Source organism: Ranitomeya imitator, chromosome 5 (genome assembly GCF_032444005.1).
Source record: "Ranitomeya imitator isolate aRanImi1 chromosome 5, aRanImi1.pri, whole genome shotgun sequence".
In the NCBI taxonomy this organism is placed as follows: Eukaryota; Metazoa; Chordata; class Amphibia; order Anura; family Dendrobatidae; genus Ranitomeya; species Ranitomeya imitator.
The window spans coordinates 350,354,523-350,370,192 of record NC_091286.1 but is presented as its reverse complement, the minus strand read 5'-3'; the positions used below and the strand labels follow the sequence as shown (position 1 = coordinate 350,370,192).

Sequence of the window (15,670 nt, the reverse complement as noted above, 5' to 3'; positions counted from 1 at the left end):
CTTGTATTTTTGGGTATTTGTCAGATCACTGTGTGCGCTCTGATCGCTAAGCACACTGTGTTTCTGGATTGCCTTCATAACACCTGTCATTAGCAAACATAACAGTACAAGGAGCCAACTAATGATTCTCAATAGAGGGAAAGAAAAAGTTCTGACATCATTTTTTTTTTTTTTCCTCAGCTCTGTGTTCATTTTTTTTTTCTTCTTCTTCCCCTAGACATTTGGGTGATTCTGGACACAGGTGTGGACATGGATATTCAGGGTCTGTGCTCTTCAATGGATAATCTCGTTATAAATGTACAAAAAATTCAAGATACTATTGATCAGAAATCTATGTTAGAACCAAGAATTCCTATTCCTGATTTGTTTTTTGGAGATAGAACTAAGTTTCTAAGTTTCAAAAATAATTGTAAGCTATTTCTGGCCTTGAAACCTCATTCTTCTGGTAATCCTATTCAACAGGTTTTGATTATTATTTCTTTTTTGCGCGGCGACCCTCAAGACTGGGCATTTTCTCTTGCGCCAGGAGACCCTGCATTGAGTAGTGTCGATGCGTTTTTCCTGGCGCTCGGATTGCTGTACGATGAGCCTAATTCAGTGGATCAGGCTGAGAAAAATTTGCTGGCTTTGTGCCAGGGTCAGGATGATATAGAAGTATATTGTCAGAAATTTAGGAAATGGTCAGTACTCACTCAGTGGAATGAATCTGCGCTGGCAGCTTTGTTCAGAAAGGGTCTCTCTGAGGCTCTTAAGGATGTCATGGTGGGATTTCCTATGCCTGCTGGTTTGAATGAGTCTTTGTCTTTGGCCATTCAGATCGGTCGACGCTTGCGCGAGCGTAAATCTGTGCACCATTTGGCGGTACTGCCTGAGGTTAAACCTGAGCCTATGCAGTGCGATAGGACTATGACTAGAGTTGAACGGCAGGAATACAGACGTCTGAATGGTCTGTGTTTCTACTGTGGTGATTCCACTCATGCTATTTCTGATTGTCCTAAGCGCACTAAGCGGTCCGCTAGGTCTGCCGTCATTGGTACTGTACAGTCCAAATTCCTTCTGTCCATTACCTTGATATGCTCTTTGTCGTCGTTTTCTGTCATGGCGTTTGTGGATTCGGGCGCTGCCCTGAATCTGATGGATTTGGATTATGCTAAACGTTGTGGGTTTTTCTTGGAGCCTTTGCGGTGTCCTATTCCATTGAGAGGAATTGATGCTACACCTTTGGCCAAGAATAAACCTCAATACTGGGCCCAGCTGACCATGTGCATGGCTCCTGCACATCAGGAAGTTATTCGCTTTCTGGTGTTGCATAATCTGCATGATGTGGTCGTGTTGGGGTTGCCATGGCTACAAACCCATAATCCAGTATTGGATTGGAATTCCATGTCGGTATCCAGCTGGGGTTGTCAGGGGGTACATGGTGATGTTCCATTTTTGTCGATTTCGTCATCCACCCCTTCTGAGGTCCCAGAGTTCTTGTCTGATTATCAGGATGTATTTGAAGAGCCCAAGTCCGATGCTCTACCTCCGCATAGGGATTGTGATTGTGCTATCAATTTGATTCCTGGTAGTAAATTCCCTAAAGGTCGATTATTTAATTTATCCGTGCCCGAACACGCCGCTATGCGCAGTTATGTGAAGGAATCCCTGGAGAAGGGACATATTCGCCCATCGTCATCACCACTGGGAGCAGGGTTCTTCTTTGTAGCCAAGAAGGATGGTTCGCTGAGACCGTGTATTGATTACCGCCTTCTTAATAAGATCACTGTTAAATTTCAGTATCCCTTGCCATTGTTATCTGACTTGTTTGCTCGGATTAAGGGGGCTAGTTGGTTCACTAAGATAGATCTTCGTGGTGCGTATAATCTGGTGAGAATCAGGCAAGGAGATGAATGGAAAACTGCATTCAATACGCCCGAGGGTCATTTTGAGTATCTAGTGATGCCGTTCGGACTTGCCAATGCTCCATCTGTGTTTCAGTCTTTTATGCATGACATCTTCCGTGAGTATCTGGATAAATTCCTGATTGTTTACTTGGATGACATTTTGATCTTCTCAGATGATTGGGAGTCTCATGTGAAGCAGGTCAGAATGGTTTTTCAGGTCCTGCGTGCTAACTCTTTGTTTGTGAAGGGATCAAAGTGTCTCTTCGGTGTGCAGAAAGTTTCATTTTTGGGGTTCATCTTTACCCCTTCTACTATCGAGATGGATCCAGTTAAGGTCCAAGCCATCCAGGATTGGATTCAGCCGACATCTCTGAAAAGTCTGCAAAAGTTCCTGGGCTTTGCTAATTTTTATCGTCGCTTCATCTGTAATTTTTCTAGCATTGCCAAACCATTGACCGATTTGACCAAGAAGGGTGCTGATTTGGTTAATTGGTCTTCTGCTGCTGTGGAAGCTTTTCAGGAGTTGAAGCGTCGTTTTTGTTCTGCCCCTGTGTTGTGTCAGCCAGATGTTTCTCTTCCGTTCCAGGTCGAGGTTGATGCTTCTGAGATTGGAGCAGGGGCGGTTTTGTCACAGAGAGGTTCTGATTGCTCAGTGATGAAACCATGTGCTTTCTTTTCCAGGAAGTTTTCGCCCGCTGAGCGTAATAATGATGTGGGCAATCGAGAGTTGCTGGCCATGAAGTGGGCATTCGAGGAGTGGCGTCATTGGCTTGAAGGAGCTAAGCATCGCGTGGTGGTATTGACTGATCATAAGAACTTGACTTATCTCGAGTCTGCCAAGCGCTTGAATCCTAGACAGGCCCGTTGGTCGTTATTTTTTGCCCGCTTCGACTTTGTGATTTCGTACCTTCCGGGCTCTAAAAATGTGAAGGCGGATGCTCTGTCTAGGAGTTTTGTGCCCGACTCTCCGGGTTTATCTGAGCCAGCGGGTATCCTCAAGGAAGGAGTCATTGTGTCTGCCATCTCGCCTGATTTGCGGCGGGTGCTGCAAAAATTTCAGGCGAATAAACCTGATCGTTGTCCAGCAGAGAAACTGTTCGTCCCTGATAGGTGGACTAATAAACTTATCTCTGAACTTCATTGTTCGGTGTTGGCTGGTCATCCTGGAATCTTTGGTACCAGAGAGTTAGTGGCTAGATCCTTCTGGTGGCCATCTCTGTCACGGGATGTACGTACTTTTGTGCAGTCCTGTGGGATTTGTGCTAGGGCTAAGCCCTGCTGTTCTCGTGCCAGTGGGTTGCTTTTGCCCTTGCCGGTCCCAAAGAGGCCTTGGACACATATTTCGATGGATTTCATTTCTGACCTTCCCGTTTCTCAAAAGATGTCAGTCATTTGGGTGGTCTGTGATCGCTTTTCTAAAATGGTCCATCTGGTGCCCTTGGCTAAATTGCCTTCCTCCTCTGATTTGGTACCTTTGTTCTTTCAGCATGTGGTTCGGTTGCATGGCATTCCTGAGAATATTGTTTCTGACAGAGGTTCCCAGTTTGTTTCAAGGTTTTGGCGAGCCTTTTGTGGTAGGATGGGCATTGACCTATCCTTTTCCTCGGCTTTCCATCCTCAGCCTAATGGCCAGACCGAACGAACCAATCAGACCTTGGAAACATATCTGAGATGTTTTGTTTCTGCAGACCAGGATGATTGGGTGTCCTTTTTGCCGTTGGCTGAGTTCGCCAGCTCGGCTACCTTGGTTTCTCCATTTTTTTGCAATTCTGGGTTCCATCCTCGTTTCTCTTCAGAACAGGTTGAGTCTTCGGACTGTCCTGGTGTGGATTCTGTGGTGGATAGGTTGCAGCAGATCTGGACTCAGGTAGTGGACAATTTGATCTTGTCCCAGGAGAAAGCTCAACTTTTCGCTAATCGCAGACGCCGTGTGGGTCCCCGACTTCGTGTTGGGGATCTGGTTTGGTTATCTTCTCGTCATATTCCTATGAAGGTTTCCTCTCCTAAATTTAAACCTCGTTTTATTGGTCCGTATAGGATTTCTGAGGTTCTCAATCCTGTGTCTTTTCGTTTGACCCTCCCAGACTCCTTTTCCATACATAATGTATTCCATAGGTCGTTGTTGCGGAGATACGTGGCACCTATGGTTCCATCTGTTGAGCCTCCTGCCCCGGTTTTGGTGGAGGGGGAATTGGAGTATATTGTGGAGAAGATTTTGGATTCTCGTGTTTCTAGACGGAAACTCCAGTATCTGGTTAAATGGAAGGGTTATGCTCAGGAAGATAATTCCTGGGTTTTTGCCTCTGATGTTCATGCTTCCGATCTTGTTCATGCCTTTCATGCGGCTCATCCTGGTCGGCCTGGGAGCTCTGGTGAGGGTTCGGTGACCCCTCCTCAAGGGGGGGGTACTGTTGTGAATTCTGTGGCTGAATTCACTCCTGTGGTCACAAGTGGTACTGCAGCTTCTGAGCTCCTCCCTCAGGTGTTCTGGTGAGCTCGTTAACTGCTTCATTACTTAACTCCGCCTGATGCTGCTATCCTTGCTCCTTGTCAATGTTTCAGTGTTGGATCTGAGCTTCTCCTGATTGTTCCTGTGACCTGCTGCTCTGTATAGCTAAGTGCTTTTTGCTTTTTTGTTGCTTTTTTTCTGTCCAGCTTGTCTTTTGTTTTGCTGGAAGCTCTGAGACGCAAAGGGTGTACCACTGTGCCGTTAGTTCGGCACGGTGGGTTTTTTTTTGCCCCCTTTGCGTGGTTTTGCTTTAGGGTTTTTTGTAGACTGCAAAGTTCGCTTTACTGTCCTCGCTCTGTCCTAGAATATCGGGCCCCACTTTGCTGAATCTATTTCATCCCTACGTTTTGTCTTTTCATCTTACTCACAGTCATTATATGTGGGGGGCTGCCTTTTCCTTTGGGGAATTTCTCTGGGGCAAGTCAGGCCTATTTTTCTATCTTCAGGCTAGCTAGTTTCTTAGGCTGTGCCGAGTTGCCTAGGTAGTTGTTAGGCGCAATCCACAGCCGCTTTTAGTTGTGTTTAGGATAGGATCAGGTGTGCAGTCTACAGAGTTTCCACGTCTCAGAGCTCGTTCTTGTATTTTTGGGTATTTGTCAGATCACTGTGTGCGCTCTGATCGCTAAGCACACTGTGTTTCTGGATTGCCTTCATAACACCTGTCATTAGCAAACATAACACTCCTCCCAGCCCGGGACCTACAGCATCACCCCACTCCTGCCGCTGCCGGTTTCCTGCAGCTGCGATCCTGCCCTCCTGTGACCCCACTCAACAGCCGCCATCTCCCGGTAAACTACCGTAAATTCGGACTCTAAGACAGACCCCCAGCTGTAATCACTTCCCGACACTTTGACTAAGAACTTGCTCTGCACATACAAACTTCAGAGCAAGCTGTCAATCAAAGAGCCAAGGAGTGATTATATCCGCCTCTCACAGTATAATGAGGGGTGACTTAATAGCACTGTGCACGCCCCTAGGAAGCGATTAGCGCCTGAGAAGATACTGTATAAGTTTGTTTCCTCCTCGTAGCCGTGTTTTTAGAAAAGTTGGCCAGGTAGCATTTTAATGCTATTGTTTACCCCAAATCTGCAGGTAACCCGCATTTTGTCATTGTCAGGTTCCCTTTAAATTAAAAAAATAGAATGATCTACAACTAGAAAATACAGAAGACTATAAAAATGTATATGTGTTGTACATAGTTTTGAAGATATGAACTTAAAAACCCCACAATTGTCTTTTGCTGTACACTGCTATATAAGATGTTTACACTTGCCACAAAAGGATTTGATGTAACATCCTTGTATCATTGTGAAAATTATGTTTACGCAGAATTTGACATATTCAATTAAAAATTTGAAATGATAATATAAAAAAATTTTGATAGCAGGTAAACAAAAACTATATATTTCTTTGCAGTCCCTTTGGAAGCTTTCTAATGAAGACCGTGAAGACCATTATACTGTTATAGCATACTGGGAGCATGAAATGAATCGTGTCATAAGGGACAGGCTGTGCCGGCAAGAAGACATTAGTTGGTTCAACTCAGAATTAGCAACAACAATAAAAGAGGTACAAGCATACTTGGATTATTTAAAGAAAAAAAGGATCTAAAAAACCCCAAAACTTAATAGTGCAACCTGACTGACACTGACAGTGACACTGACAGGCATTAGTCTATCTGTAAGGCTATGTGCACACGTTGCGGATTGGGGTGCAGAATTTTCAGCGCCGTTTTGATGCGGAATTTATGTGGATTTTGTGCGGATTTTCTGCTGTTTTTACCCCTGAGGATTTCTATTATGGAAGGGGTCAGAAACGCTGCAGTTCCGTACAAAAGAAGTAGCGTGCTACTTCTTTTGTTCCACAGCGGTTTTTTTCATGTGGATTTTTCCGCACCATTAGCACAGCCTACAATTGATTTACATTGTACTGTAAATCACTGTGCGGAACTGCAGCGTTTCTGAGATCCACACCAATTCCGCATCGTGTACACACAGCCTAAAGGTTTGTCCCAGCTATTCTCTCATACAGCTGAAGTCATAAACCTACATGCACCTTAGCCACATTTATTAGAACTTGGTTTTCCACAATTGATAATCAATTAGGCGTACTACTATAACACAAGGGGTAAAATTTCTCCTTGTGGAGATTGCGCAGTCGACATTAGTAGACTTATAAGCCATGCTATGCTCCTCTAGAAATTTATATATCAATATACCCTCTTCAGAGAGGAAGATTGAAGGAATTCTAGCATAGCAGAAGTATACATGTGTTCCGGTGTGTTTACCCTTCATTAGTGCAAAGCAGAAGATCTGATTTAGCTGTTTAAGATGCTTCTGACTGGGAGATAAACTTTACCTTTTAGAAGTCGTGTCAGAAGCCTCTCTCCCAGCCATATAAGCTGTCCTGCTTTGCACTGATGAGAGGCAAACACACTGAAACACGTCGGCAAAAAGAATTTGGCTACTTATCCTTGGTCATGTGAAAAAGCCCTCTACATAGCCGATATTGACTTTTAGGATTGCTAGTTCCAATAGATGGCATTAGAGTTTATGTGTTCTTCCGCTCTGAAGAGTTTATCTGCATTCTATAATTTAAGTACTGTATGTGAAATGTCAGAATAATGTTATGATTTACAATTATTCATTTAAGGTTTTAATCTTCCACACATTCCAATCGAGTTGCTGGAAGTTTGGCTCAATCTGTTTGAGTTAGTTCTGTAGGGCCCCTTACGTGCACATGCTTTTTCACCCGTTTTTTTCCCAGTTTCAATCTAAATAAATATGTAAAAAAAATAATAAACATAATTGGTATTACCGCATCCATAAAAGTCTGGTCTATCAAAAAAAAAAAAAAAAATTAAAACATAAGTTAAACGCTGGAACTAAAAAAATCTAAGTGCCAGATTTCTGTTTTTCAGTCATCGTTCTGTGATAGAAATGTTTCTATCATGTAGATCTCACTTGCATGTATACTCCTCTATAATCATATATACTCATATAAACGCAAATATATCTATATACACTATAATCAATTGCTTAAAATGGCTGACATAAACTGATATAAGCCAGACAGACTGTTCGGTGATTTCCACCCAAAAAAGCGGAAGAACTCCAGATGTCTTAAGTGCTAATGAGATGTCTCAACTTTGTCCTAGATGCAGAGATACATTTTATTTGCTTAATCAGCATTCAGATGTGCATTAATCACAATATTCCATATATATTCAGATATAACAGAGGAGCTAGACAATATGTTAATTAATTAACTAACCACCCTTAACCACTCCTTTCTATATGCAATTATAAAACTATGTATCAGGAAATAAAGGATCAGTATTGATGGAATGCTTTTCTGTCACAATGGTGTACAGACTCATTCTTGATGAGCGCTCAAAATACTCAGTCTTATTGGGAATGGCCGCAGCACACACGGGATAGATTTATCCAACCCAAATTTACATATCAGTTCCACCACCCAAGAGTAAATAAAAAGTGATCAGTATGTCTTATTTACCCTAAAATAAGGTCAATAAAAATGTCATCTACTAAATATAGAAAAACTTCACAAGCTAGGTAGTGGTGCAATCGAACTGGCCCGGAGAATCCTGTTGCTAAGTCAATTTTGCTGCACAGTCCTCACCATAAAAAACAAAACTGGAAAAACAATGGTGGAATCGTATTTTTTTCCAATTTCCATTCGGATTTTGTTTCTCATTTTTCAGTACATGATATAGTAAAATGAATGGTTTCATGCAAAACTATAAACTTTTCCCACATAAAGCAACCCTCATACAGTTGTGTCGATAGAAAAATGAAACCACAAAAACAAATTGTGAGGTCTCAAAGGGATTAAAATACCATGTGACCTTTAAATGCTGTACAATTAACTCAAATTATGTTAAAGGGATTCTGTCCGCAGGTTTTTGCTATGTGATCTGAGAGAAGCATGAGATATTAACAGAGAAAAAAACAGGGAAAAAATAATAAATTACTGATAGGGGTTTGTTATAAATCTCCAAAAATAATGGAAGCAATGGAGAATATCCTCGTAAAGCAAATAGATGAAGCTGCGACTCAAGGAGAAGTCATTATTATGGGGGACTTCAACTACCCTGAAATAGATTGGGGAATAGAAACCTGCAGTTCCAGCAAAGGTAATCAGTTTTTGACAATTATGAGAGACAATTACCTTTCACAACTGGTTCAGGACCCAACAAGAAGGGGGGCACTGCTAGACCTAATATTAACCAACAGGCCAGACCGCATATCAAATATAAGGGTTGGGGGTCACTTGGGAAATAGCGATCATAAAATAATAAGTTTTCAAGTATCCTTTAAAAAGATGTGTAGTAGAGGGGTTACAAGGACACTAAACTTCAGGAGGGCAAATTTCCAACGGATGAGAGAGGATCTTGGTGCACTTAACTGGGACGATATCCTGAGACACAAAAATACACAAAGAAAATGGGAGACGTTTATTAGCATCCTGGATAGGACCTGTGCACAGTATATACCGTATGGGAATAAACATACTAGAAATAGGAGGAAACCAATATGGCTAAATAGAGCTGTAAGGGGCGCAATAAGTGACAAAAAGAAAGCATTTAGAGAATTAAAGGAAGTAGGTAGTGAGGAGGCATTAAATAAATACAGAAAATTAAATAAATTCTGTAAAAAGCAAATCAAGGCAGCAAAGATTGAGACAGAGACTCATTGCCAGAGAGAGTAAAAATAATCCTAAAATATTCTTTAACTACATAAATAGTAAGAAACTAAAAAATGATAGTGTTGGCCCCCTTAAAAATAGTCTGGGTGAGATGGTGGATGAGGATGAGGAAAAAGCCAATATGCTAAATGACTTTTTTTCATCAGTATTTACACAAGAAAATCCCATGGCAGACAAAACGTCTAGTGATAAAAATTCCCAATTAAATGTCACCTGCTTAACCCAGCAGGAAGTGCGGCGGCGTCTAAAAATCACTAAAATTGACAAATCTCCGGGCCCGGATGGGATACACCCTCGAGTACTGCAGGAATTAAGTACAGTCATTGATAGACCATTATTTTTAATCTTTAAAGACTCCATAATAACAGGGTCTGTGCCACAGGACTGGCATATAGCAAATGTGGTGCCAATATTCAAAAAGGGGACAAAAACTGAACTCGGAAATTATAGGCCAGTAAGCTTAACCTCTACTGTGGGTAAAATACTGGAGGGCATTCTAAGGGATGCTATACTGGAGTATCTGAAGAGGAATAACCTCATGACCCAGTATCAGCACGGGTTTACTAGGGACCGTTCATGTCAGACTAATTTGATCAGTTTCTATGAAGAGGTAAGTTCCAGATTGGACCAAGGGAACCCAGTGGATGTAGTGTATATGGACTTTTCAAAAGCTTTTGATACGGTGCCACACAAAAGGTTGATACATAAAATGAGAATAATGGGGATAGGGGAAAATATGTGCAAGTGGGTTGAGAGCTGGCTCAGGGATAGGAAACAAAGGGTGGTTATTAATGGAGCACACTCGGACTGGGTAGCGGTTAGCAGTGGGGTACCACAGGGGTCAGTATTGGGCCCTCTTCTTTTTAACATATTTATTAATGACCTTGTAGGGGGCATTCAGAGTAGAATTTCAATATTTGCAGATGACACTAAACTCTGCAGGGTAATCAATACAGAGGAGGACAATTTTATATTACAGGATGATTTATGTAAACTAGAAGCTTGGGCTGATAAATGGCAAATGAGCTTTAATGGGGATAAATGTAAGGTCATGCACTTGGGTAGAAGTAATAAGATGTATAATTATGTGCTTAATTCTAAAACTCTGGGCAAAACCGTCAATGAAAAAGACCTGGGTGTATGGGTGGATGACAAACTTAAATTCAGTGGCCAGTGTCAGGCAGCTGCTACAAAGGCAAATAAAATAATGGGATGCATTAAAAGAGGCATAGATGCTCATGAGGAGAACATAATTTTACCTCTATACAAGTCACTAGTTCGACCACACTTAGAATACTGTGCACAGTTCTGGTCTCCGGTGTTTAAGAAAGATATAGCTGAACTGGAGCGGGTGCAGAGAAGAGCGACCAAGGTTATTAGAGGACTGGGGGGTCTGCAATACCAAGATAGGTTATTACACTTGGGGCTATTTAGTTTGGAAAAACGAAGACTAAGGGGTGATCTTATTTTAATGTATAAATATATGAGGGGACAGTACAAAGACCTTTCTGATGATCTTTTTAATCATAGACCTGAAACAGGGACAAGGGGGCATCCTCTGCGGTTGGAGGAAAAAAGGTTTAAGCATAATAACAGACGCGGATTCTTTACTGTAAGAGCAGTGAGACTATGGAACTCTCTGCCGTATGATGTTGTAATGAGTGATTCATTACTTAAATTTAAGAGGGGACTGGATACCTTTCTGGAAAAGTATAATGTTACATGGGTATATACACTAGATTCCTTGATAGGGCGTTGATCCAGGGAACTAGTCTGATTGCCGTATGTGGAGTCGGGAAGGAATTTTTTCCCCAATGTGGAGCTTACTCTTTGCACATGGGTTTTTTTTGCCTTCCTCTGGATCAACATGTTAGGTTAGGCTATGGGTTGAACTAGATGGACATATAGTCTTCCTTCAACCTTAATAACTATGTAACTATGTAACTATGTAAGATCCTGATTCCATTGATTGCTAATAAGAGGGAACCCTCCCCCCCCCCAAAAAAAAAAAAAAAAGAGATCTAAGAGCTAGCCTTCTATAAGTGTAGACATACTTTGGGGATGCATTTGTGCACTATTATTCATGTACATTTATTCAAAGTACTTTTTTCTAAGTGCTGGCAGTTATACCATGGCAGTCAGACAGGTAAGACAATCTAAATCTATTCCCTGTTCATTTGGCACAGAACAAATACTCACCATATGTATTTGTATATTCTATAACCTGGCTGCCGCATTCACTCACATTCACCGCCCTTGCATAAACTCTTTACACTCCATCCATATCGGCCCCTCTGTCCTTGCCTCTCCTATGTATAGCACTCATGCTCTGTTCACATTGCTCAACAGCACAGATCCATTCAGTCCCACCATCCAACACAAGAGACGCTCTCACAAATCATTTAACCATCTGCTCACTCTTTCTATCCTCCTTCTCCTAGTCGCTGGAGACATCTCTCCCAACCCCGGCCCCCCCATATTATAGCCAGTCAAACCTCCCAACTGCTACACTCAGAAACCCCTCTAACCTTATTAATATTCCATGCATGCCTTCTGTCTTTTTCAATTGTGCCCTTTGGAATTCTCGCTCTGTGTGTAATAAACTCTCCTTCATCCATGACTTCTTCCTTTCTAATTCTCTTAATCTCCTGGCTCTTAAGCTGGAGTCACACATAACGATATCATTAACGATATCGTTGCAACGTCACGCTTTTGGTGACGTAGCAACGATCCCGCTAATGATCTCATTATGTGTGACAGTGACCAATAATCAGGCCCCTGCTGGGAGATCGTTGGTCGTTGGGGAATGATCAGGACCATTTTTTGGTCGCTGATCACCCGCTGTCATCGCTGTATCCAGCGATGTGTTCACTTGTAACCAGGGTAAATATCGGGTTACTAAGCGCAGGGCCGCGCTTAGTAACCCGATATTTACCCTGGTTACCATTGTAAAAGTTAAAAAAAAAAACAGTACATACTCACATTCTGATGTCTGTCACGTCCCCCGGCGTCCACAGGGTTAAAACTGCTTTTGGCAGGTCCGCAGGAGCGCTGCTAATGTGTCAGCACCGGCCGTAAAGCAGAGCACAGCGGTGACGTCACCGCTGTTACTGCCGGCGCTGACACAGTCAGTGCAGGGAAGCTCTCGGCAGCAGCGCGTGCATTAGCAGCGCTCTTGCCGAAAGCAGTTTTAACCCTGTGGACGCCGGCGGGGGACGTGACAGGCATCAGAATGTGAGTATGTTGTGTTTTTTTTTTTTTTACTTTTACAATGGTAACCAGGGTAAATAGCGGGTTACTAAGCGCAGCCCTGCACTTAGTAACCCGATGTTTACCCTGGTTACCCGGGTGCTGCAGGGGGACTTCGGCATTGTTGAAGACAATGATGCCGAAGTCTTTCCCCTGATCGTTGGTCGCTGGAGAGAGCTGTCTGTGTGACAGCTCCGCAGCGACCACACAACGACTTACCAACGATCACGGCCAGGTCGTATCGCTGGTCGTGATCATTGGTAATTCGTTTAGTGTGACTAAAGCTTTACTGAAACCTGGATCCAGCAAGCAGACACCACCGCTGCTGCTGCTCTTTCATATGGTGGACTACACTTTTCTCATACCCCAAGATCGGACAACAGAGGAGGTGGAGGCGTTGGTCTGCTCCTTTCACCCAAATGTACCTTCCAAGTTATCCCCCAAGTGCCCTCACTTGTCTTCCCTTCCTTTGAGGTCCCTGCTGTCAGACTGTACATCCCCTTCTCCATGCGAGTGGTGGTGGTGTATCGTCCTCCCGGCCCCTCTCATCAATTCCTGGATCACTTTGCCACCTGGCTTCCACACTTTCTCTCCTGTGACACCCCCACCCTCATCATGGGTGATTTCAACATCCCCATTGCTTCTCCCCTCTCCCCATCTGCTTCTCACCTTTTATCTCTAACGTCTTCTTTCGGCCTCTCACAGCATACTATCTCTCCAACGCATGAAGATGGAAACTCCCTCGACTTAGTCTTCTCCCGGCTTTGCTCAGTGGATGATTTCACAAACTCCCCTCTCCGGCTCTCTGACCACAACCTTCTTTCATTCTCTATCAAGAACTGCCATCCCGCTCAGGTCACCCCCACTTTCCACACTTATAGAAACATACAGGCCATTAACACCCAGAAACTTATGAAGAACTTGCAGTCCTCATTGGCCCCAATCTCATCCATCTCATGTCCTGATTCTGCTCTGAAGCATTACAATGAAACCCTGCAAAGTGCCCTGGATGAAGCTGCACTTCCTATACATAAAACAACTCGGCACAGACGGCAACAACCGTGGCACACGCTGCAAACACGTTTCCTGCAGCGGTGCTCCAGGTGCACTGAACGTCTGTGGAGAAAATCTAATCTACCCGAAGATTTCATCCATTATAAGTTCATGCTAAAAACATACAACTCTGCCCTTCACCTCTCCAAACAAACCTATTTCAACACCCTCATCACCTCGCTGCCCAATAACCCTAAACGTCTCTTTGACACTTTCCAGTCCCTACTCAACCCAAGAGTGCAGGCCCCAACCACGGATCTCCGCGCTGACGATCTGGCCAATTACTTCAAAGAAAAAATTGACCACATTCGACAGGAAATCATCTCCCAATCTCTTCATACCATTCACTGTCCTCCCTCCCCCACTGCATCTAGTTCACTCTCTGACTTTGAACCAGTTACAGAAGAAGAAGTAATCAGGCTCCTTGAATCTTCTCGCCCAACCACTTGCACCAGTGACCCCATTCCATCACATCTCCTCCAGTCCCTTTCCCCGGCTGTCACCTCTCACCTAACAAAAATATTCAAAGATAAAGCCGTGTGCACTACTACTAGTGGTGCCCAGGTAGATTCCCACACCATGTGATACTAAAAGAAAGAACCTGGCACTCAACTTAATGCTTGTGAGATTTTAATCGTAGTAGCCAAAAAACGTTTCGGTCCTATATCTGGACCTTCATCAGTTACGTACTATGATGAAAAAAGTGAATGACTGTAGTGTCATATAAGGCACAGCATGGTCTGCGTCTGGTATTTGCGCAGATAGGTTTAGGCACACAGACTGGACTTATTCACGCTGATAGGTGCTGTGCTTGTGTCCAGACACGGAATCCCCGAAACGTTTTTTGGCTGCTACGATTAAAATCTCACGAGCATTAAGTTGAGTGCCAGGTTCTTTCTTTTAGTAACAAAAATATTCAACCTTTCTCTCACTTCCGGTATTTTTCCATCCTCATTTAAGCATGCCATCATGCATCCATTACTTAAAAACCATCCCTCGATCAAAACTGTGCCGCTAATTATAGACCTGTCTCTAATCTTCCCTTCATCTCTAAACTCCTCGAACGCCTGGTCCACTCCCGTCTTACCCACTATCTCTCAGATAACTCTCTTCTCGACCCTCTTCAATCTGGTTTCCGCTCTTTACACTCTACTGAAACTGCCCTCACTAAAGTCTCTAATGACCTACTAACAGCTAAATCTAATGGTCACTACTCCATGCTAGTTCTCTTGGATCTCTCCACAGCATTCGACACTGTGGATCATCAGCTCCTCCTCACTATGCTCCGCTCCATCGGCCTCAAGGACACCGTTCTCTCCTGGTTCTCCTCCTATCTCTCTGACCAATCCTTCACTGTATCTTTTGCTGGTTCCTCCTCCTCTCACCTTCCCCTCACTGTTGTGGTTCCTCAAGGATCAGTCCTAGGCCCCCTCCTTTTCTCTTGGTATACTGCCCCTATTGGACAAACAATCAATAGATTTGGTTTCCAGTACCATCTCTATGCTGATGACACCCAATTATACACTTCTTCTCCTGTTATCATGTCGACCTTTTTAGTAAACACCAGTGATTGTCTTACTACTGTCTCTAACATCATGTCCTCCCTCTATCTGAAACTGAACATGTCAAAAACTGAACTCCTCGTGTTTTCTCCCTCTATTAACATACCTTTGCCTGACATTGCCATCTCCGTGTGCGGGTCCACCATTACTCCAAAGCAACATGCCTGCTGCCTTTGGGTCATACTTGATTCCAAGCTTTCATTCACCCCCCACATCCGATCACTGGCTAGCTCTTCTTATCTGCATCTCAAAAACATTTCTAGAATTCGCCGTTTTCTTACTTTCGACTCTGCAAAAACTCTTACTGTTTCACTTATTCATTCTCGTCTGGACTATTGTAACTCTCTACTAATTGGCCTCCCTCTTACAAAACTCTCCCCGCTCCAATCTGTCCTGAATGCTGCAGCCAGGATCATATTCCTCACCAACTGTTATACCGATGCCTCTACCTAGTGCCAGTCATTACACTGGTTACCCATCCACTCAAGAATCCAGTACAAAACTACTACCCTCATCCACAAAGCACTCCATGACTCAGCACCACCCTACATCTCCTCTCTGGTCTCAGTCTACCACCCTACCCGTGCCCTCCGCTCCGCTAATGACCTCAGGTTAGCATCCTCAATAATCAGAACCTCCCATTCCCGTCTCCAAGACTTTACACGTGCTGCGCCGATTCTTTG

General features: G+C 43.4%; 1 protein-coding gene across 1 annotated transcript in view; it reads left to right on the top strand.

The window, feature by feature from the left end:
* LOC138637623 (dynein axonemal heavy chain 5-like) overlaps positions 1-15,670 on the top strand; it is a 569,265-nt gene that overhangs the window by 390,575 nt on the left and 163,020 nt on the right. The window contains exon 65 of the mRNA XM_069726456.1: positions 5,812-5,964. Within this exon, the coding sequence (XP_069582557.1) occupies positions 5,812-5,964 (153 nt within the window). The remainder of the gene's footprint in view (positions 1-5,811; positions 5,965-15,670) is intronic.